Here is a 22,098-nt window from a genome sequence, read left to right on the forward strand (position 1 = left end):
AGCCGGCGCGGTGCCAGGCCCCAGGACGAGGGCCGTGGCATGGGGGGAGCGTGTGTCCCGCTCCCCCCCCCGGCATCACCCGGCTCTCAGGGTCACGTTCTCACACGTGACGGTAACGTCAAGCAGAAATATTTCCCCGCGACGCGCCTGGAAAACTTCTGCTGGAGGCGAGGGTGGAAAGTGTGTGTGTGTGTGGGGGGAGCTTGGCACGGCCAGGGACACCCGAGCCTTGGGGGACAAAGGTGCCCTGGCCCTGCGCCCGGTCACGGGGAGAAGGAAGGAAGAAGCTCCTGTGGCTTTGTCTCCCTGAGGGGAGCAGGGGGGAACCCCTGGGGGAGCACGGACACCCCCAGAGCCAGCACCCACCGCAGAGCCAGGGCCTCAGCTCGGGCACCCTTCCCTCCCTCCCTCCCTCCTTCCTATCACTCTAAGATCACACCACAACATAAACTAAGTAATTTTTATTTAAAAAACAAACTGGGAGGGGAAAAAACCCAAACAAAACCCCAACCAACCAAAAACCACAACAGCCACAGAACGTGTAAACTTCACTTGGACTAGTGTCACCTACGGGAGCAAATACCAAAGAAAGGTTTACAGGGTTTTCTATAAAAACTGATGTAATTTCCCAGCAACCAAGGCACATCACTTCCATTAAAGGAATTATGAAGTCAGAGATGAACTGGAAACCCAGATCTGCCAAGTCCAACCTTGTCTTCATCCTGGAGTCCGGGCAGCTATTTTCAACGCTGGCCAGAAACCTCGATTTGCTCCAGTGAAGGCAAAGCACAGAACTCGCTCCGCTTTAGGATCTTTTAAGATCCTAAATAATTTGCAACCGCTGGCCCCTCAATCGGCGGATCTGGACGAACAAACCTTCGCTGCTGCCATCGGCAGGGACCACAGAGTTCGTGGTCACCACAGCTCAGCTGTCATCCAAGTGACTGATTAACGCACCCAGCAAGAACCCAGAAGCTGATGGTTTTCCTCCCTAAATGCCAACAAAATCTCTGAGCGCAGCCAGAGCCTCGGCCAGGGTCTGCCCTCGGCTGCTGGGGGGGATTTACCCCAAAATCTTGAGAGTACGGTACACCAGCTAACACTTCTGACAGCGTATGGTCTTCACAGTGCCAAGAGGCCGTATTTCTAATAAATCTCATCATCTGCAGTGAAAAGCTGAGACCAAACAGCATTTGCCTTTTTTTCCCCCCCGTGGAGTCAGCTCCACACCCCCAAGTATGAAATCTGGATTTGCACAGCAGGAAGCAAAGGGGTGGGAGGAGGCGCAGCAGGGTATTTACAAAAGCTGAACAGCTTCAGCTGTAAGGATTGACATCCCTTCACAAGAGCCGGAAAATATATTCCCACTACAACAAAGAACACGAATTAATATAGAACTTTTTGGTTTGTTTGTTTCAAACCAGGCCGAGACCTGTTCAGACAGCAGAGAAGTTGTCCACGTAACACTCCAATCTGCTCTTTAAAAAAAAAAAATAAAAAAATTTAAAAAAATATAACATCTCTGAAGGTTTGGCCATTTGTTCCTTGATCAACATCTGAAGAGCAATTCTCCGGTCAGCAGTTGTTTTTCAGAAACCAGACAACCCCCGAAACAGGGGCTGTTACAACCATTAGACCCCGTGGTCTCTGCGCGCAGCTCAGAGCGCTCGCCAGTCAACGGGCTTCTTGCCGGATTTCTTGAGCAATTCATTCGTCTTCGAGAAATGCCGACAGCCGAAAAACCCTCTGTTGACAGAGAGGGGCGAGGGGTGAACCGTCTGCAGGACGTGGTGGCGTTTCTGTAAGCGTTAGAGGAAACTGCCCGTTAGATTTGCATGCTCTCAGCTCCCTGGACAAGGCTGGCTGCTTCTGCCCCGAGCGAGCAGGTGTGATTTCCTCTCTCCACCTCCTCAGCCGCCCGCCCGAGGACACAAAGAACCGGCCATGAGGACCGAGACTTTCGTCCCACCGAGCAGGGGAGGACGGACTACGTAAAGCAGCAGTAATACCCTGGCCGTTTTTCAAGCGCAGTGATCCTCAACACAACATTTACACTTATGTATGAGCCTTTTCCCAGAAAAAAAACCCAAACAAACAGTTCTGTCCTCAACCAGAGGCTTTTCTGACAACAAAAGGTTTCGCTTGCTCCACTTTTGTTGCTTAATTCTGGCAAAGGCTAAGCTGGAAGAGAAGGGCAACTAAAGTTGATGGTAGGGTTCAAGCAGAGAGAAAACCCCAACTCTGGAAGGGAAGTGCCCTCTAGTGTCTGCCCAACTGATGAAGAAAAAAATTAGTGAGAGGGCAGAGATGCGGAGCGACCGTACCCTGTCAATGGAGCTGCCTTTCCTCTGGGCGTAGGCTCCCCACAGCATGAAGACAACCCCGTGCAAGTTCTTGTTGAGCCAGGACACCACCACGTCCGTGAACTGCTCCCAGCCTCTCTCCTTGTGCGAGGTGGCCTGGTGGGCTCGCACCGTCAGGACGGCGTTGAGTAGGAGCACTCCTACCAAACAGAGCGGATACACAGAGGATGAAACATAAATCGAGCGTTAACGGGCTTTTTCTTACTTCCTCTGAGAAAGCATAAATTAAATTTTCATTCTAAGGCACCCGCTAAGCGACAGGAGCTCAGAATGGATTTTCTCTTTTACAAATGGACCGTTTCCAACCACGGATCCTTTGTCCAGCCAGGCTTCTTCAGGACCTGCAGCGGACGCGTTACTGGAGTGCCCATTAACTCACCCTGCTTGGCCCAGCCAGTTAGATCACCGTGACCAGGATGAGTGAAGTCCTCAATATCTGTAGACAGCTCTTTGTAAATATTTTCTAAGCTGCAAACAAAACCATCAGATTTTAAATATGCACAGTTAAAGATAAGAGCAGACAGCACCACGTACTGCTCTTACACCGTTCAAGAAAAGTATTGATTTTAATCTTATCATTTACGATAATAAAGCTGTTTGTAGAAGCGGGGTAACAAGGACCTCCCCTTTGTGTGCCTGGAGAGAAGCTCAATGAGAAGGTCTCAGCAAAACTAAATACACAAATTTACACCCAGCGTGTTCTTCAGAATATCAAGCTATATAGAATTATCCATGATTTTGCAGTGATTTTTTTCCCAGGCAACGCACAACGCAAATTTCAGTGGTCGCAACACGCTTCCTATCATTACCTGACTCGCGGCCGTAAGTAATGCAAAACTGCAAATAATTTGTAAACAAAAGGGATTTTGCGAATTGAGCTCTGTCCTACCTGGGGGGAGGAGGAACAGGCTTCTGGACGCTGAAACAGAGCCCATGAGCTTGGTTAGGTCCGTGATACGGATCTTGTCCCAAAATGACAACTTTTACCTGAAAGTAGACCTTTGTCAGCACTGAACTATAAACAGTATTATACCCAAAAGAGGGAAAGAAAAAAAAAAAAGCTTATAAATGAGCTTTATAGTAAAACACAGACACAAGCAAAATGAAACCCAAACCACCAAACCCCAGGAACTGAAGTTAAATTCCTGTCATCTCATTATACACGAGTGAAAGAACACAGTCCCCACCTAACACCAAGGATTAGCATCACCACAGCTTTGCTGCTAAGCTCACGAAGAGATGTGGAGTGCAAAGGACCTGCGTTTCCAAAGAGCCACAATAAAACACCTTGTGAAGGTATTTTCCAAGTAGCTTCCCTCACTTTTAGTTTTATGCCACACTTGCTGCGATATTTTTTGACACAGCTTATCGGCAATGGGATTACCTTAAATGCTGTCTTTGTTTTTTTTAACTATAGTTCGTTACACATCAATTAAAAAAACCCAAGAGATGTACGAGACCCATAAATCAAGCACCGCATTAAGCTGGTAACACTGGAAATAAGGTCAAAAGTCCATCTAAAGTTTTAAAGGAAATTCTGTGGTGAATGAGGGTAATAACCAATAAAAACACGTTTCAGTATTGGAGATGAAAAGAGACGCCAGGATTAAGAAGTTACACGAGAGAAACGACGGGATCCGCGTGACAGATCAAACGCCCGCGTTCGCGCATCCAGCGGACGGCGCGTCCAACCCTGCGTCTTCATCGCGTCAAACCACCGGCACCCGGAGCGACCCCCCAGCTCTACTCACGTCCCTGATGTCGCACATCTGCGTCCAGGTGAAGACTTGCTCGGGGGGCGGATAGACCGTGTAGCGCTTCCTCTCTTCTGCTACAAACGCCATCAGCTGAGGAGGAAGAGGAGGAGGAAGAGGAGGAGGAAGAGGAGGAGGGTTCAGCCCGGGGGCAGCGGGGAGCAGCAGCCGCGCAGCCCCGCCGCTCGGGCCGAGCCCGCCTCACCCACCTCCATGAAGTAGGGCTTCGAGAACTCCCCGGCCAGCTGCCGCCGCCAGCTCTCCCCGAAGCCCGGGGGCACGTTCCGCTCCGCCAGCCGCTGCAGCGCCGCCTCCTTGTTCTTGCGGATCCGCTCCAACTGCTCCGGGCTCAGCGGCGAGGCCTTGCCTCCCTCGTCTCCCGCCGCCTTCGCCTTCTTGGCGGCGCTGACCTGGTAACGGCGGGCGAAGAGGCGGCTGCAGAACGGGCGGGGGACGCCGCGGCCCCGGCCCAGGCCCAGGCCCCGGCCCAGGCCCAGGCCCAGCAGCGGGAGCCAAGCGGCCGCCATAGCCCGGCCACGCACCGCCCCCCCCCCCCCCCCCCAAGGGCGGCCGCGCCGCACGCGGGTATTTCGCGGCAAAACAACGGCGGGCTCGTCCCCATTGGACACAGCGCCAAGCGGGCCCCGCCCACAAGCGGTAGCCCAAACTCCCGCTCTCTAATTGGTCAACGGGAAAGGGCTCGCTCCTCCCTATTGGCTTGCCACAGCTGGCGGAGAGGCCCTCTACCTAGCAACCTTGACGAAACGGCGGCTCTCAGCGCCCATTGGGCAGCGGCGGAGCACGGTCTCGAGTGGCAGATCAGTCAGGCGTGCACGGAGCGCGGGTTTTTTGGAAGCGGCGAGTGGTCTCCCCACCCCCCCCCCAACGGCTGCCACCGCCGCGCGCCCAACGGCCACCAACGCCGCGACCCCCCCCCCCCCCTTCAAGCCGCCAGCCCCCTCCCCCAGCCGCCAGCCCCCTCTCCCCCCTCCAGGGCCGCCGGTACCGCCAGCCCCCCGCTCGCTACCTCAGCATCGCCGCCCGGCTCCGGGGAGCGGCCGCGCTTTTTCGCCGGCGCGGCGCTGAAGAAGGAGTGTAGCGTCTTCTGCCCGATCATGGCGGGACAGCGGTGAGGGGGCGGCCGCGGTACCGAGCGGGTGAGTGAGCGGTAGGGGAATTTCGCGCCAAAAAGCGCGCGCGTGCGCGGGGAGGGCGGTACCACCGCAGGGGAGGGGGGCACGCCCCGCCCCGCCCCGGCGCATGCGCGTCCGTCCCGCCGTCCCGCGCTCCCTCAGGGCTCCGTCCCGTTACCGCCCGGTCTCGCTGCCGGGAGGAGGCGCCAGCGCTGAGACGGGCGTCCCCGCAGCATACCCCCCACATCCCCCCGCCGCTGTCGGCGCCTCCGAGCGGGCGCTGATGGACAGATACGTGGTTAAACGCCCCCCCGGGGAGGCGGGGGGCGGCGGGAAGAGGCCCCGGCCGGAGGAGCCCGCCTCGGGGCAGCCCCCCTGGCAGGAGATCCGCGCGGAGGGCCTGAGCTGTGACTACCGGCTCCTCTTCGGCAAGGCCGAGGCTGACGAGATTTTCCAGCAGCTGGAAGAGGAGGTGGAGTACTTCCAAGGTAACGGCCGGCGGGGGAGGGGGGCCGCTCCCAGCTCCGGGCGCCCCGCACGCCCCCCGTACCTCGCCCCGTACCCCCGCCCAGGGATGCCCGAGGCCTGGGCAGAGCTGCCGGATGGTGCCCGGGGTTCTGCGGGCGGCTGGTGTTTGCCCGGTCGGGCCCTGCGAAGTGAAGCACAAGCACGGATCTGATCCCACAGGGTTAGTTTTTGCTTAGCTCGAAGCCTGCGCCAAGCAGGATCAGTCACGTTTTAATGTGTCCAAAGAACCGGGGCAGCCCTGGAAAGGCGACCGGAGTTTGTTGGTAGATGTAGTGTATGAGATATCCCCGGTCACGTTAATTCAACAGCAGAATACGGTGGGGGTGGTAGTCCCGTTCGTCCCGTTCAAGGGGAATAGCAAAGCAGCGTCAGGCGTGAGTGTTAAGTGCGTTGTTGGGACAGAAACACTTGAACACGGCAGGCAGCTTTTGGGTTGTCATAAGCATCCTCCTTTCTGTTGTCCTGCTGGAGATTCACAGAAGCTCCAGATCAAGACGACTGTTGAAACTGTGAACTGCAGCGGTAATAACAGAGTTGGTTTTGATCCTTCTCGTTTCTTGTTTCAACAGGTGAAATGACGAAATTGCACGTGTTTGGCAAATGGCATGACATTCCAAGGAAGCAGGTAACCTATGGAGACCCTGAGTTAACGTACACTTACTCGGGCGTTACCTTCTCTCCCAAGCCGTGGATCCCAGTTCTCAACCGTATCAGAGACCGCGTCACTTTGGCCACAGGACATACTTTTAATTTTGTTCTTATTAACAGGTATGACTGATTTCCAGTTGCATCAAGCAACTTGTTGTTCAAGTGAAAAGTTGCTCCTGCAGCACAGATCACTGAGGAGCTGTCTGACATTCATTTAATTGGATCGGTAGAAGAACTAACTAATCTGTTCTGTGCACAGATATAAAGACGGTGGGGACCACATAGGCGAACATCGAGATGACGAGAGAGAACTGGTTCCACGCAGTCCTATTGCGTCTGTGTCCTTCGGAGCTTGCAGGGACTTTGTTTTCAGGCATTGTGATTCCAGAGGGAGAAATGCAACGTGCCACATTGAGCCCATCAAGCTGCAGCTAGCCCACGGTAGCCTGCTGCTGATGAAGTACCCCACCAATGTGTACTGGTACCACAGCCTGCCCACCCGCAAGAGAGTACTTGCCCCAAGAATCAACCTCACGTTTCGGAAAGTGATGACTGTAGCCAAGAAGTGAAATACTCAGCAATCAAGGTCTTTTGTCTCTGAAAATAGCCGCTTTCTTCCCTGACACAACTGGCAGTTTCTTGTTCAGACACTGTTTTTGATGATTCAAGGTACCAGATGAAGAAGTTAAACCAGGAGAGGAGATAGTGTAATTGGTAACTTGCTAATAAAGACTGTGACTACTGACCTTAAATGCCAAGAATACTTTCTCTGCGTGGAAAGTTGCTGTACATATTTTGAATGAGTCATATCCTCATTTCGCTCAGGAGGAAGTTTGTTCTCAACTGATCTTAATCTAGCCAGTTTTCCAAAAAGATCAAAATACTCTATATCCTTCAGATATCAGTGCATTAGTTTATAAATACTATAAAGTACAAGATGTAATCATTTAGAGAGAGCCTGGAAGCTGGTACTATTCAGCAGGTGACACTTTATGCTCTGTCAGTGAGCTACGGTTTGTTTGTTTTTTTAAAAATAAAATACAAATGAGACTGATGTGAAAAAGAGGAGTGCTAAGATAGGAATACGGTGAGTGCGACATGGCTGGCTGCATGTTTTACACTCACTGTGACTTTTGACTGCTTGTGTTTCTCTGCTGAGATGGGAGACTGGGTTCTTTCGGTCAGAAGCATGGTGGGGAGGAGGAAGCAGGAGGTGCTGCTGCACAGGGAGAGAGCCTCGTCTTCCCTTGGGCCTTTTTACAGAAACCAGGGAGCCTAAGATGAGCTTTTGGGGAAAAGACTAGGCTGTACCATTTATGCGGACACCAGACAATGCAGTGTGAAAGGCTACAACTTCTGAGAGCATGTTTTTTCTAAATAATTATCCCTAGGGATTCCTTTCTGACCACCTGAAAGCCATCGCCTTCCATGCTGAGAGTGAATCCTGCTGAAATGAGGAAGGAGCACCCAAAGTCACCAACAGGCCTCGTGGTATCAAGCAGCAATAAGTACTGAGCGAGAATGTGAACTGATCCCCATGTAACCAGGCTACGAGCGTCTGAAACAGTGATGGGCTCTGTCCTTCAGCAGTAGCTCTGTTAGGGCTGTGGAGTTAACCTCTGTTCAGACAATTTGGAGTTGGTACTTCCCACCCTCTGCCCCTACCAGCATGAAGAGCTCCTGCATAAATGCTTCTTATCCAGAGAACGTGAAGTGCTCTTCTATCAGATATACCGAATGTGGTTTGGTTTATAGCTTCGTCTTTGTCTCAAGACATTGCCACACGTGAACAGCTACTTTTTCTGGTAAGTTTGTTCTTTTATTGCTACTGTACAGTTACAAAAATACCCTGAAGTGAAAATGCAACTTCAGATAGCAGTGCAAGTGGTTTGACTAGAATATCATACATTTTTAAATAATGCACAAAATAAAACAAGAATAATCCAAACACAGAGATGTCATCCTGGAAGTCTTATCTGATGTTTTTTAACCTTTTACATTTTATTAACACCTTTTCCACCATAGAAGCTTATGAGTAACAAACAACAGTGTTTGATAAGCCTGGTGTGCCTGCACAGAGCCCAGTGACCTCAAAAGATGAGGGTTGGGTGGCAAACATCTGCAGAGGTCTTTGATGCTCACAGTGGCCTGGGAGTATCCAGCACAGCTCAGGACCAACGTGCTGACACTTTGCTTCCTTCCTCACACTGAGGGCTAAGCCAAACCATCTACTCCTTCCTAACGGTGAAAGCTAGAACAAATCCTGACTACTCAACCTTCATCTTTACAGCCCTTGAGGAACCTTTCAGAGTAAATCTGCAGCTGAGTGAGCAGTTTGTCGTGTAGCGACTGTGCTTTCGTTCTCACCAAACTGGCCCCTGTGGGTAAGCAGCTCTACACAAAAGAAAGAGAAAAATATCTTCAACATGCAAGCTTGCAGTAATGTGTGGCTGTACGTCCCTGTTGCAAGCTGACGAGTTGAAGATTTAGTCCATTGTTTTAGTCCATTGTGTGCGTATGTTCTGACCCACCTCCAGCACTACTGTCTTCTACATAAAGTGACCTGTTCAGATGAACTTCACAAAAATTCAGAGTTAAAAACTCTAAACTCTATTCTGTTGGGAATAGGTATTGCAGAATATACGCTGCTGGCAGTGGAAATATCTTGAAGTTCTGAGGTACAAATGGTAGACCTGCTGGAGCCAGATGCTTTGCCTGGTGGTGTTCCTTGGGTGATACCCAGCATTGCTTTACAGAGCTCCTCCTGCACACCTGTGCTGCCCAGAACGGAGGGCTTTCACCTTCGGCACATCCCTTAGGTCTTGGTTCAATGGCCAGGGCATTTTTGGCATTTTGCATCCCTCTAGGGTTTCTTTTCTTGTTTTTCTTGTTGTTTTTCCATAACTTAAAATAGGTTAAAACCATGCTACTGCTAGCCTAGCACAGATGGGGATACCTCAGGAACTAGTACGTTGGTGGATTTATAAAGACTATTTTATGTCCTACAAGCATTACTTGGAGCAGGAATTGTGATCCATACTCTGGAATGATGAGTTGTGTAAATAGTTTTTCATATACATCCATTACCACTCCTGTTTTGGCTGGTTTTGAGCCTCCCGTTAAGGAACTCTGAATGTTTATGAGCTTTGGGCAGCAATATGAATATGTGAGGTACAAAGCTGCCCTGAAAAACTATTAAGACAGTTGTTACCACTTGAAAACTTAGTTGCTATTTTACACTGAAAAAGCTTGTCTGATGAATTAAGTCTTTTTTTTTTTCCCCCCTCCAAGCTTACAAGGATAGAAAAGAGCTAAAAATAGCCTATATACTTTATTCCTGGTAATTTAAAAGCAGTCAAAAGGATGATTTGTGCTGCTTCTCCCTCCAGTTGCTCAGGATTTTGGTTTTTTACACATCAAACAATCTAGAGCAGCAAAGTACACCTTACTTCTATTGATGCGGCGATCTGTGTATCTAATGCAGCGACACCGGTCTTTTCACACTGCTGTACTACTGGACAGGACAAGTCAGTGCCCACCAGTCCCAATTCAATCGTGTATACCCTGACTTAACAAGGATGCTTGGATTGCTACACAGCTCAGCTCACAATCACAGCTGGTACAAGCTGTAAAGCTCAATTGCAAGCCAGGCAGCATGTATCTGAATGGTTGATGAGAAATGGCAGTTTTCAGCATTAAAATAGGAAGGGTGAGTCTAGAACACCAATTACAGTAGCCTTGAAATCACAGCATTAAAAGTTGTAGTCAGTACTACAAGCAACCGTATTCAACAGTTTGATAATGACGAAGGAAATGGCAATACTGATGGCTAGCAAACACTTCTGTCTCTTGATTTCAGCTATATTCCAAAGAGAGAGAGCAATAAACCAAGGTCTTGGCTCTCAATAGATGAAAAAAATTATCTTTTCTCCTGGAAAAAGGAAACTGCACTTTGAATCAGCAGAAGTACTTCTATGATGTATAAAGAACTGAAATATTAGGAAAATGACGTGAACTGGGAAGTTGTTTTTTGGATGGTGCATGTTATGTAGAGATGCCTTACTGTATGGATTAGCTAGGATATCAAGAGAAATCCGATTCCATTAGTAGTTCATCCCATCATCTTGAGACATTTATCAGAACGAAGTGGACTCAGACAATGGTAATGTAGCTATTTAGATAAGCTCAAGGCACTTTGTTTCTTAAATCTTTGCCTTTGATAACAATACCTTCCCATCAACCGCTCCTGGGGCTCCCCTATTCAGAAACGTCTGCAGTGAAATGTACAGGATTAAGCATCTCCCTTTGAAAATGTACATACATGTCAGAATATGGAACACAGCCTTGGGAAGTCTGTTTGAAATGTCTGTTTCAGAGCTCTGATGTTGACAAAATTACTACCTAACCGAATAAATGCTTCTCTAATGCAGATATATTTTGGACTGCACAATGTTAGCAGACTAACTTTGGGCAGCGTAATTTTGGTACAAAACACAACTCCCAGCCGGAGCCAGCCATTGCCAAAGAGGGAGGGGAAGGTTAACGGGCCTGTGGTAGATTATTTGCATAACAGACAGGAGGTGCAACGTAGATCTCAGTAGAGAAAGCTTGTCAGTTTTCGTCCTTCTGCTCTCTCAATCACTCTTTAGCCCTCAACTCCAAGCTTTGGTGCTGTACCCTCGAGTGAACACGCTCATAGAAAAGCAAGTAAGCACTAGAAGAAAGGACTTCCTGCCAACTGGCCTTGTGAACAGTGTCATCCGAAATCCAGAGCCACTGACTGCTGACAGAGAGCGGGTTCTTGGGAGAAGGTGGAGAGCGGCGGTAAGTCACAAAGTGTCCAGAATGCATGTCTCCATGATGCACCACAACTGCCATCAGACGGTACAGGTACACAGGGGAACTGAAGGACAAATGAGAAAGGAAAGGGTCAGCAGCCCTTGTGGATCACATGCGTACCAGGAGCAGCACCGCTTAATTTGTCTTCAGTTGCAGTTTCTTTTTAGATTATGGCTATTCAGAAGGATGATTTACTGCACCATGAACCAGAGAAAGGAGATTTTGAGGTTTGCTTGTTATATGCCTTACTCCTTTTTCTGGGAGAGAAATGGAGCCAAAGACAACCACTGAAAATTGGCCAAGAGAAAAGCAAAAAAATTCTGCACAGGAGCTGGAATAGATTTTAAATTCTGTGACTATGCAGCCTTAGAATAAAGATCTAATTTGAAGGGACAGAAATTATGGGGTGCAAATCTCTAACTTACCTGCATTCCGGGAATGTAGCAAGTGGAAAAGTTCCGGAGGACATTAAAAATGAAGGGGAGCAGGCACCATTCATAAAGAGCGGTTTAGTACCAGATGACTGTTCTGCATCTGCAAGAGAAAATAGACATTCAGTAATTTAATAGTAGCATTTAAGTTAGTATTGCTAGTACCAGTGCTTCGGTTCCTGCAGTACACTTTCATATTCTGCGATGAAAGGTTTTACTTATTTTAGTTCATTACATATCATGATCCCTTAAGAGATGCAGAGGAGTATAATATCCAAAGACAGTGGTAATTGGTTTTTCATGACACAAATATGAAAATGACAATATTTACAAAATCCCAACTAAACAGAAAATTGAGCTGCCTACATGACAGACCTACTACAGCTGATTTTCTAATTTTTTTTAAGAAGTCACCATTCCCAGCATTCTTTCTATGCTTGTCCTGAAGCCTTAGAAGATGTCACTAACAAGATAATCCCTAGGACTTCCTGAGTTCAACATTCCATTGTCCTTTGGAGATAAAACATGCAAGCTCTACGCTATCTGGGATGTTTTTTGTTTGTTTGTAAGGGGTTTTTTAATATTTAGTAGGATCGAATTAAATTCTCAAAACTGAACTGTAAACTTGGAACAGGGTATCCTAATGCTTGCTGGCAAAGGGATTTCTACCTGTCCTCTTTGCACAGATCCAAATAAAGATACTGCTCTTACGTCCATTCTGCAGATCAGAATGTTTTATCACCGAGCAGATGAGGCCCTCTATAGACAGATAGGAGCAGCCTCACGTTCACAAGCCCTGGTCCTCATGGGGACTTCAATCACTGAAACATAGATTTTCTTTTCAGAATAAGTACCTGAAGGTTTTACTGCTATCCCATCCTTTGTCCCAGGTGCTGTCTCTTCAGACTGTTTCTGATTCAGCTCATTCTGGCTTGATTTATGAACAGGAACGCGGTATTTGTAGATGTCCATGATCAGGAACTCATTGAACTGTACATGTTCGTGACGCTTCAGAGGAGTGCCTTGGTTTGACCAGCTCAGTCTTTGCAGATGGATACACAAACACTGAGGGAGCTTCAGCAATATTCCATAAAAAAGGAGAGTCAAAATACATTTTAAATGAAGAGAAACAGCTATTCAAGTTAAAAGCATACTAACAGAACTGGCAAGTCTAGTAGATAAGGAAAAACATCATCGAACTGTTCCCTTACGTGCTACTGTATCTGTGTGTAAGGTTATTGGCAATAGTATCCCTAAGACATGGCACTAACTCACAACTTGTGGTTTCTGATAATGCCACTCCTGCTTGCTCACTAGGCAGTAGGATAGCCAATGTTAACAGTTTTCTCCAAATGGAAGAAAAAAAATCAATAAAAATACATGCATGTTCCTAAAAAGCCCACCTGACAATCTCATCTAGCTTGTTGATCTGTGAGGTAGAATGGAGGATTGGAATTGGTTGCAGCACGTTTTTGTAAGACATTTGCTAATGCTCAATAAGTAATGGCTTTGCACAGCGAGAGTACAAGGAGAAAAAGGTCAAGTAGTTATAAATATCTGACATTCAACATCATGCCAAGGTCAACCTCTATCAATAAGTACCTACTACTATTGGTGGCACCTGAGGCTCTTAATTACAGACCAGTGCCCTGTTGTCCTCTGCATTACATGATTACAGAGCAAAAAAATAATAAGAGCTTCCCACAGAAATTACACCTGAAGTTTAGCACCATATTCACTTGTTTTAAACCAGCTGTATTTACAACATTTTAATTTCTTTGAAACGTGCAATTGCTAAACAACCTACAAACACTTACCAAGGAAATCAAGAATTAATACAAGACATATGAACTGCTACTGAACCAAACTCACGTTTAATTGTTTTGCTGAAAAATAGTACAATACTCATGTTCTTTAAGCTATAGAGTTTGATGTTTTGCTGAATTAAGGCCTCAGTGCCTACAAATATTTGACAAATCCACTTACTTTTTTTATGTAAAACATTAGTCTAATACCAAGAAGTAAACATCAACCAAAGAGATCAAAGAAATTACTGTATAATAGGACTTAAAATAGATTTGGAGGGTTAGCTTGCCTCACCTTTCCTAATTTTAATTGTTTAACAAATGTTGTTCTCTGGTTTTCTATGCTCTGTCCGTTCAGAGTCCCTTCTGCCTGAATCTGAAATCAAAGGGAAGAGGATAAAGCCATTTGATTACCTGCTGTATCAGATTCCACATAACAGCACAGGTCTGCACACTGCAGACAAAACCAATTCTTTATCTAGAATTATGCCCAGTACATTAATTACACCTGCAGTTTTCTAGGAACTTTCTTAAGAATTGCTGGCCTATCCTAACAGATCAGAATTCTAAACCGAAATCAAGCAGAATCGAGCATTTACAGAACAAGCCCAGTCTCCAGGTTTACGTGCAGTCATATGCCATTTCTGTCGGTTTTCAAACGAGCCACTTTGGCTCTGTGCTATCATGAAATTAAAATACCAGAACAAAAAAATTGTGCTAAGTGTTATCTAAATAATACCTGGTAATTACAGAATAAAATATTTGTAAATTTGGTAATACTAGTAATAAGTAAAGCTTCAAAATACTCAGTGAGATAAGAATTCCATTTCAAATATAAGAAATCCCAGGCAGGCTGGAGGCTTTCCTGAAGTCACGAAGAAAGGAGTAGAAAACTGAAGCCATAATTCTGTCAGCAGGCTTAAAACTGAGCTAGAAGGTGATATAAATTAAAATGACATACTTTAGTGCAGTTGTCACACACAACATCCTTCACAGATTCAGAGGAGATGAAATGATGGAGGCAGTGGTCCAGTGTCATAGGACGACCCTTAGTACAAGAAACCAAAATTATTTGCAGTAATTTTAGGATACATACCACTTAATTTTGTGAAAGGATTTGTCCTGATTTCTTCCACAGAAACTGCAGAATTGCAGACTTATTTCTTGGGAAAACTGACTAAATGGCTTTCCTATAGAACACTGATGATGTAGCTAACTATGGGGATTCTTCCTCAGCATGGATTAAATATGGAAAACATTGCAGCCTGTAGATAAGAACAATAGTAAGACTCCTTGTGTGACTCCGTTAGTGGGGTTTTAAACTACAGATTCGTGGCCCGGTTCCTATTTTTCCCCTAAAGTTCTAGCACTTCACAGCTCACCCCTCTACATAGGAGAAATACAGCATTTACTTGAATTTAGGCACTCCTTCCTATCCTTCCTTGTAGACTGTACTACATACTGCCAAGGATGAAGGATATAATCTTCAATGATGGCATAAAATAAAACAAATAGCAGAAGATGTGTCCAACTCCCAATCCTGGCTGTCCAGGCATGTATTCTGTAGGTACGAGTCAGAGTTTCCATAAGTACAAATAGCTGTTCCTTGTCTAGAAAGACAAATCTCTAGCGGACATTAAGTAACAAACCATTATACTTCAATAACTTCCCATGCATTTTGCCTCAAAAATCTACAGTCCTTTGTCATTTGAAGTTTTTCAGAAAGCCAGAAAGAAACAGAAATAAAATCACTTGATCCGCAAGCTTGTATTGCATAAGTTGTGTACTACCACCAGACAGAGCACCCAAAGGTCACCTTCCAAGGCTGCCAGAAACACGCAGCCCTCAGGATACGATCTGGTCTGGATACAATCTGGTCTGTTTGAATTACGCAGAAGGGACCAAATACTCCACCAGGAGAAACAGAAAACTCTATTGGTGTCAACAAAGTCACGGTTGTTATACTAATTGGTAATTTGCACTAACACGTTAGTGATGAGGAACTGTATTACTACAACAGGATCGTTTATGAACAGGCAAGAAAATAACCTGCAGCGACTCATTCACGCTTAGGCTGTAGCATCTTAAAAAAGGAACTAGTGAAGATAAAGCTATGGCAGACTGGCTGGACCATGCGTCAGTGAGGGATACATACCCACACAGCTGCTGGAATACTCAGCGAGAGACTGTCAAAGGTATCGTACCTCACAGGACTCTGCAAGAAAATATTTCACGTATCCAGTGAGCTAAAATTTATGACAGTCCAAAAAAACCAACCAACCTCACACAAAGTGAACATATGCCCTCTGCTGTCCATAATTATCTTTCCCAAGTGGAGTGATGCAGTACACGAGGTCCTACTTAGCCTGTTTCTGCTGAAGCTGCCCCTCTAAATTTGTTTGCAAATTTTTGAAAAGTAAATGTACGAAACATAGTCTTACGGTTTGATCTACAAATGAGATTTACTTCCTGTATTTTCTCTTTATCCAGGTTATCTTCATCTCCTTACTCTGCATAACTGGACTGCAACTTAATTTGGCTTTGCATGTGCAACCTCAATACCACGTGCTGAATGGATAGCTAGTCCTAAAGTGCTACCCATGTGAGTGGATTTTCCATATATGATAGCTGTGGTACTGAACATAAATATAATAAGACAGCTGTTACTCTGTCTGATGAGACAGCTATCATCCCCACAACGTGGATCACACTTAATTTTCTCCAGTATATTTTGTGATACTTTCACGTTCAGCACCAAAGCCAAAATAAGTACCTGGAAAAGTAACAGTCTAAGCTGTCAGTCCTGCAAACCTTTGGAGCTTAAACCAACTATGTCAGAAACAAGGGATGATGGTTTCAGAATGTGCTCCGACTGTCGGGCATCCTTCTTCACGTATACATACTACGAGGCACACATTCTTGTACCTGGTGTTCACAGTGTTTGCAAACCATGTTGCTGGTCAGCCTTCCATGAAAAGGATGCTGAGATTTCCAGTGATTTGACACAGGGGGAAGAGACCCTGAAACACAAAGTTGAAATTCTTTTATTTTCAATACATCCATGTTCACCACTACAATTCCACATTTTCGGCCCACAGTAACAAAAGTAACTGCTCTAGAACATACTCTGTCCCACTGACACATAATTAATGTTTGGGGGTTTTGGGGGGTTTTTTTGTTTTTGGTTTTGGTTTTTTACAGCTGAAGAGATGTATTTCAGTCCAATACAGAGAAAAATCAGTCTTATCCCCTTAATAAACAAAGTGACCACACTATGACTGAATATTCGTATTTCAGAATGGAAAAAAGCATACCTCTTGTTCTGCAGCTTATTTGCTTTTGGGTTATTTCTGGCTGCTATAGAGGAAGAGAAAAGATTTAATTAACCCCACCTTAGAAAGCATTAAGTATTAAATATGTTCTTATTTCATCCCTAATACACTTTTTGGGGAGTTTTAGTGTCTCTTTATATTTGAGGAAGGCCAAAAAACTGGTACGCAACACCTTTATAAGTGACAAAAAGAACACTTCTAATAAAATGAATAATTATCCTGCAAAATTCTCTGTCTCAGAGTGCTGAAATAAAAGCTTAACAGATTTTATAGACCTTTTGTATATATTTGAGACAAAAAGAGACAGAAACTTTCCGCGTGCATTAAGTTTACCACTAAACTGGAGGATAAGTTAAATTTCACTATTCCATAGAAGTCTGTTTTGCAGTTTTCAAACCTCTTCCATATGTCAACTCTGGCAGATAAGAGTAACTGCTTAGATGGACTACTGTTCCGTCCAAGTACTGCAATCCCTATGTTCAATGGATTTAGGAATGCAGAAGCCGTCATGAAAGTGAGATCACTGAAAATATATTTGCTTACAAAACCCTTTTTTTATTCTTTAGCTTGCCTGACCTATTGTTTCATTTCTATCAGAGTAGTAAAGAACAGCTTTGTAAACATAATGAAAATATCTTCAGTTTCTAAACAGACACTTTATACTTGACACACTTAGGAATCTAGGCAGCCTACGGAAGCGTCTCCTGACAATGAAGTAACATTGGTAAAGAAATCACCTCCAGTGAATGCACATCGAACAAATGTGTCACACGTGGCTGACGATCCCGTTCATCTTCTAATGAAGAGGTAAGGACGTGAAATAGTTCATGAGCATCCTATTAAATAGAGGCATAAGACTCAGAGGAAGCAAAACCAAAAGACATCAAGACCTTTGCCAGGAGTGCTGATACATGTATGACTACATCATTGCAGTAGGAAATTAAAGGAAAAACTACTGCTTAGAGCCCACTTTATGTATTGATAGTAATCACTTGTGCATCTGCTGCAGTTTTGCCAAAAAGCTTTTTCTATAAAGTTGAACTTCGTAACAGCACACGTTACTAAAAATATTCTGGGCCATATAAACTCAAAAGAGACTAAAACACTTGGAGAAAAAAAGAAAAATGAATGCACAAATGCCTGCTTTCCTTGATTGCAGTAAAAGCACAACTGAAATCTATGCTATTTGCTTTGGCTCTGAAGTATAAGAGATAGAACCGTATTTCATGAGTGAGATAATTGAGTTCATTGGCCAGCTGCACTTAGGGGGTGAAAATACTGAAAACAAGAATTAGAAATCTTGTATGTTACATGTAACTAAATGTGTAAATGTTAGGGAAGTAGAGTCCATCCCTCGAAGCAGCATGGCACATCAGCACAGACTCATTATCGATAGCAAAGTTAGGGCTGGATCCCTTCTATTTTAATATCACCGTCTCCATTGGACCAAATCTAACGGTAATGAAGTATGAAGGTTTGAAGCAGCCAGGGTTTCCATGACGAATATCTAAGCAAACTGAAAACACCATTCATCAATCACATGGTTGTTTTCCTTCACTTTTTAAAGTAAACTTTTCGCTATAGCAAAGATGCAGATTTGACACTCAGGGCTATTTGTACTATAGCTTCAATTTTCTGTTATTCCATATCTGAGAACTGAAGCGTATATCAGGCAGTCCAACTGGAATTCTGTAATCACCTGCTCTTCAAATGATGAGATCTGCCACCTGTACATCCTTAAAACTTCTAACAGGCAGCTTGCATCCAGGACATCATCTTCCATTACCTCTTGACAGGATAAAGCTAGAGACATTGTGTTTAAACACGTCAGAAGGAGCCACAAAGAACAGTTAGAACACAAATCTGTTTATCTTAGCCTTTATGTTACTTAAGCATCATAGAATCGATTACAGCAGTTATTCTCGATTAAGACAGGTAGACAGTGACAATCAAACTAGTATGTATTATTTACCATTCTCATCTGACTCAGGCTAACTGATTGCATACATTCACCTCATCTAATTCATATGCAAATGTAAAGGTTTCTCAGTGAACTGATACAGAGAGAATAAATACAAACACTGTCTGAAAAGACAAATTTTTACTAGTGGATTGGGTAGAAACTGGTACTTTACATGTCACAGAGACCCCAGTATTAGTGCCCCATCATCCTTCCATCAGTTAAATGTACAGACTTAATCAGCACAATTTTAGTATGAACAGTACCCCGAGATGGGAGAACTTCTAAGAGATTTCCTTTTAAACTAAGCCCTGTGAGGAAAGCCAGGGAGAGCCAACAAATTGCTTAAACAGGATGTAACTGATGCACGAATTTAGCACAGGGGCAAGTCTGAAATGGGGTACCAGATTGGGCTTAGAGGCTTGAACGTTTGTATCCAACATCACACAAAGTATCTCACCTAATAGTCCATATTTTGGGTAAAATGGTAAGCTTGGGAAAAAATCCTTCAATTATTTTATAATGCATTATTTTTCTTTTATATAGAATTCTGAGTGTTCATGTAACTGTGAAAATATTTTCCCTATGTCTTCAATTATACCGAGTCCATATTCATATTGTTTTAACCATTAATACTCCCTAAACAGCAAACACATTAAAGCCTGTGGCAGTGGGTTCCACAACCACGTTTTCAGCACCCCTGTTGCCCTCTACCTCGATTTGTTCAGCCTGCTGGCAAACAGCTTCTTTGGAACCACGTGCATGATGCTGGCTTGGCCGCCCACTGCTTTTCGATTGCCAGGCCAGTCAAACAAAATCTGAAACCTTTCAGCTGCTGGCCAAGAAACGAACAGCTTTGGGGACACACACAGCTGGGCCTTGCCTTGTTCAAGGCTCCGTACAGCAACTTAATACCTGTTGGATCTCTACCCCTTTGTGAAAGTTGGTTGAACTTGGCCAAAGTTAGTAGAGGGAAATTAAAAAGAGGGGAAGACAAGACCACGTGAGCTTCCTTTCTTTAGGAAAGGAGGCTAGAAATGATAACATTTATGCTAAATATTTTCTTCTTAGTTTATCGCAACATGAAAATGTTGAAGTACCTCTTAGGAGATGCAGCAAAGTGACCGACAAGTATTGATGCTCAGTGGACTGGTTCTGGTCTGTCTTGTATTGTGCTGTAAATTCCTCCAGCCACTTGATGAAAGATGGACAGGAAGATAAGCCTTGCAGCAAGGAGTTCATGAAACAGGTGTTTCCTAAGTTAAGAAGGCCAGGTACAAGCCCTACAAATAGAAGTGTAGGAGTTTACACCATAAAGTCCAGGAAAACCTTAGTGTTTTCAGTAGCAAGCGTTGGGATAGGTATTAAAATTACATTAAAATTTAGTTATTTCTGCTTATTTGGTACTTCTACCCAGTGAAAACTAGAAGACCCTGGTATGTACAACAGCATGCTGTAAAGTGTTTATAGACATGGTGGTCTTACTGTAAAAAAATCTTACTGTAAAAATCTTCTTTAAATTGCTTTGGAAAATACTGCGGGTTTTTCCTGATAGGAATAGATTCCTATCAATACCACCAAGGTTCAGGATTATCTGCAAGATGCCGTAGAAACTGTAAAATTCTTGGTCACAACATAAAGCGTAGGAGCCCTTTATTGTGCGAGCAGACAGGAGCCCGCGGGGAGACCACTGCCCTGTCGTGTGCTTCAGCTTGGTTTGGTGAAAAATCTCTTTTGCTCAGATTAGCACATTGGTACGAAAACTCCCGGGTTTCCGAGGATTAGTAAGAGGTTATTTCTCTACAACTCTACTCAGCCAGAGACTTTCTCTTGTGCTAATGCTCAATAAGAAATTACAAAACACAAAATAAAGTGCGTTACCTGCAGCGGTTCAGTAACGAACTTATCGCAAGACGCAGATACATCTAGTAAATCCCAATTTTGGAAAAATGTGAATTGATACAACTAGTGCGTTACATAAGTAACAAAAATCCTTTGTTCAATTTCCTTTTTTTTTTTTTTTTTTTAATCGGTTACATTTCTAGGCAGGACAGCGACCAACGTTTTATCTTTAGGACGAGAAAATGACGTAGAGGAGCCGGTACCGACGCCCAGGCAGGTGTGCGAGGGACGGGCCGGCACGGCGGGGCAGGAGGCGGCTGTCCCCCGCGCTCCCTGACAGGCCGGCGGCTGCCGCCTCCCCCTTACCTTTCCTGCGCCTCTTCCTCTCCGTGATGGGACCCCACAGCACGTACATTCCTGCCGCCAACGCGGCGGCGACCCCCCCGATAACGCCCCAGTTCTTCATCGCTTTATACCTGAAACGGGGAAAATAAAAAAAAAAAAAAACCAAACAAAAAAAACCCGCCACAACCGGGAGTCGCTACCTCTGGCTGCAGAGACGCGTCTCACCCGCACGGAAGGGGCGGGGGGGGGAGGACGGACACGGACGCCCAGGAGGCTCACACCGCTCCCGCGGGCTTTAACGTCCTCCTCCCGGTATGGTTCCCGGTGCTCGGTGTCTGGCCCGGGCACGGGAAAGGCCGCCGGCCCCGCCACTCCGCCCGGGCCGCCCCCGTGGCCCCCCCGCCCGCCTACCCGCCCGGGCCGTCCCCGCTGACCTGGCCGCTGCTCCGGCCCGCAGCAACCGCCGCACCGTCCCGTCCGCCTCCGCGGCGCCGCCGGGCAGCATCCCCCCCCCCCACCCCCGCCGGAACCAGGGCCCCGCGGGCAGGCGGCGCGGCGGACGGGGCGGCGGAGCGCCGGAAGTGGCGCGGGGTGCCCGGTTACCGCACGGACCGCCCCTAGCAACGGGCGGCGGCTGGGTGCTAGGGCCGCGGGGGGGTGGGCTGCTCCGGGCCGGCCCCTCAACCGGGCACGGCCGGGGGTGTAACGGAGCTCACCGCGCCGCCCATCCCCTCCGGGTATTAAATCCCAGGTTTAAATGCCAGGTATTTAACACAGGCGTAGCTGTGGTGCTTAGGGACATGGGTTAGTGGTGGCCTTGGCAGTGCCGGGTTAACGGTTGGACTCGGTGGTCTTAAGCGTCTTTTCCAACTGAAATGATTCCGTGATTCTATGAAACCGTCCAAACCCCACGGAGAGAGAGCAGCTCTTGTCACCACGTAGCTCTGGGGCTGCCCCGGGCTGCCTTGACACCCCTCTCCCCCTGCACCCCATCCTGGAGGGCCCCGCTCTGTCTGCCCTCCTCCCAGAGCTGTTAGCTTTTGGTTTTTAACTGCTGCCTTTTGGGGATTGTTCAGAGAAAGAAGTATTTCACGTCAGTGCCAGGAGAGGAGACACCC

General features: G+C 46.1%; 3 protein-coding genes across 7 annotated transcripts; 1 reads left to right on the forward strand and 2 right to left on the reverse strand.

Moving 5' to 3' along the window:
• Nucleotides 1-446: 446 nt before the first annotated feature.
• UNG (uracil DNA glycosylase) lies at nucleotides 447-5,317 on the reverse strand. 2 transcript variants are annotated; one of them, XM_075769794.1, is made up of 7 exons: nucleotides 5,145-5,317; nucleotides 4,327-4,527; nucleotides 4,115-4,210; nucleotides 3,253-3,350; nucleotides 2,743-2,831; nucleotides 2,325-2,503; nucleotides 447-1,799 (listed from the first exon to the last, which is right to left on the reverse strand). In XM_075769794.1, exons 1-7 carry the CDS (start codon nucleotides 5,232-5,234, stop codon nucleotides 1,659-1,661), a joined length of 894 nt encoding a protein of 297 aa, XP_075625909.1. In that variant the 5' UTR covers nucleotides 5,235-5,317; the 3' UTR covers nucleotides 447-1,658. The 2 variants fall into 2 exon arrangements, with proteins under 2 accessions (XP_075625909.1, XP_075625908.1); XM_075769793.1 differs by lacking the exon at nucleotides 5,145-5,317 and having other exon boundaries at nucleotides 4,327-4,714.
• A 69-nt stretch (nucleotides 5,318-5,386) lies between these two features.
• On the forward strand, nucleotides 5,387-11,214 carry ALKBH2 (alkB homolog 2, alpha-ketoglutarate dependent dioxygenase). 3 transcript variants are annotated; one of them, XM_075769797.1, is made up of 5 exons: nucleotides 5,387-5,738; nucleotides 6,348-6,546; nucleotides 6,686-7,140; nucleotides 7,818-8,231; nucleotides 11,076-11,214. In XM_075769797.1, exons 1-3 carry the CDS (start codon nucleotides 5,534-5,536, stop codon nucleotides 6,993-6,995), a joined length of 714 nt encoding a protein of 237 aa, XP_075625912.1. In that variant the 5' UTR covers nucleotides 5,387-5,533; the 3' UTR covers nucleotides 6,996-7,140; nucleotides 7,818-8,231; nucleotides 11,076-11,214. The 3 variants fall into 3 exon arrangements, with proteins under 3 accessions (XP_075625912.1, XP_075625911.1, XP_075625913.1); XM_075769796.1 differs by having other exon boundaries at nucleotides 6,686-8,231; XM_075769798.1 differs by lacking the exons at nucleotides 7,818-8,231; nucleotides 11,076-11,214 and having other exon boundaries at nucleotides 6,348-6,403; nucleotides 6,686-6,809.
• On the reverse strand, nucleotides 8,221-21,571 carry USP30 (ubiquitin specific peptidase 30). Of its 2 annotated transcripts, none has more exons than XM_075769789.1 (13): nucleotides 21,415-21,571; nucleotides 21,002-21,111; nucleotides 19,894-20,076; nucleotides 18,533-18,636; nucleotides 17,571-17,669; nucleotides 16,816-16,855; nucleotides 16,427-16,521; nucleotides 15,657-15,716; nucleotides 14,463-14,549; nucleotides 13,797-13,877; nucleotides 12,551-12,770; nucleotides 11,691-11,799; nucleotides 8,221-11,329 (listed from the first exon to the last, which is right to left on the reverse strand). In XM_075769789.1, the coding sequence occupies exons 1-13, from the start codon at nucleotides 21,483-21,485 to the stop codon at nucleotides 11,065-11,067; spliced, it is 1,524 nt and encodes a 507-aa protein (XP_075625904.1). In that variant the 5' UTR covers nucleotides 21,486-21,571; the 3' UTR covers nucleotides 8,221-11,064. The 2 variants fall into 2 exon arrangements, with proteins under 2 accessions (XP_075625904.1, XP_075625903.1); XM_075769788.1 differs by having other exon boundaries at nucleotides 16,816-16,858.
• Between the last annotated feature and the right edge of the window lie 527 nt (nucleotides 21,572-22,098).

The sequence above is a fragment of the Balearica regulorum genome, chromosome 17, assembly GCF_011004875.1.
Source record: "Balearica regulorum gibbericeps isolate bBalReg1 chromosome 17, bBalReg1.pri, whole genome shotgun sequence".
Lineage (NCBI taxonomy): Eukaryota > Metazoa > Chordata > Aves > Gruiformes > Gruidae > Balearica > Balearica regulorum.

What these genes read in the sequence shown, in the direction of transcription:
- ALKBH2 (XM_075769796.1), top strand. Translation starts at nt 5,534, where the DNA reads ATGGACAGATACGTGGTTAAACGCCCCCCCGGGGAGGCGGGGGGCGGC. An exon ending in GGAGGTGGAGTACTTCCAAG is followed by an intron (nt 5,739 to 6,347) that starts GTAACGGCCGGC and finishes TTGTTTCAACAG; the next exon opens with GTGAAATGACGAAATTGCAC. An exon ending in AATTTTGTTCTTATTAACAG is followed by an intron (nt 6,547 to 6,685) that starts GTATGACTGATT and finishes TTCTGTGCACAG; the next exon opens with ATATAAAGACGGTGGGGACC.
- UNG (XM_075769793.1), bottom strand. Translation starts at nt 4,644, where the DNA reads ATGGCGGCCGCTTGGCTCCCGCTGCTGGGCCTGGGCCTGGGCCGGGGC. An exon ending in CGAAGCCCTACTTCATGGAG is followed by an intron (nt 4,211 to 4,326) that starts GTGGGTGAGGCG and finishes CTTCCTCCTCAG; the next exon opens with CTGATGGCGTTTGTAGCAGA. An exon ending in CCTGTTCCTCCTCCCCCCAG is followed by an intron (nt 2,832 to 3,252) that starts GTAGGACAGAGC and finishes TTTTGTTTGCAG; the next exon opens with CTTAGAAAATATTTACAAAG.
- USP30 (XM_075769788.1), bottom strand. Translation starts at nt 21,485, where the DNA reads ATGCTGCCCGGCGGCGCCGCGGAGGCGGACGGGACGGTGCGGCGGTTG. An exon ending in TCTCATCATTTGAAGAGCAG is followed by an intron (nt 17,670 to 18,532) that starts GTGATTACAGAA and finishes TCTATTTAATAG; the next exon opens with GATGCTCATGAACTATTTCA. An exon ending in GCAAACACTGTGAACACCAG is followed by an intron (nt 15,717 to 16,426) that starts GTACAAGAATGT and finishes ATTTTCTTGCAG; the next exon opens with AGTCCTGTGAGGTACGATAC.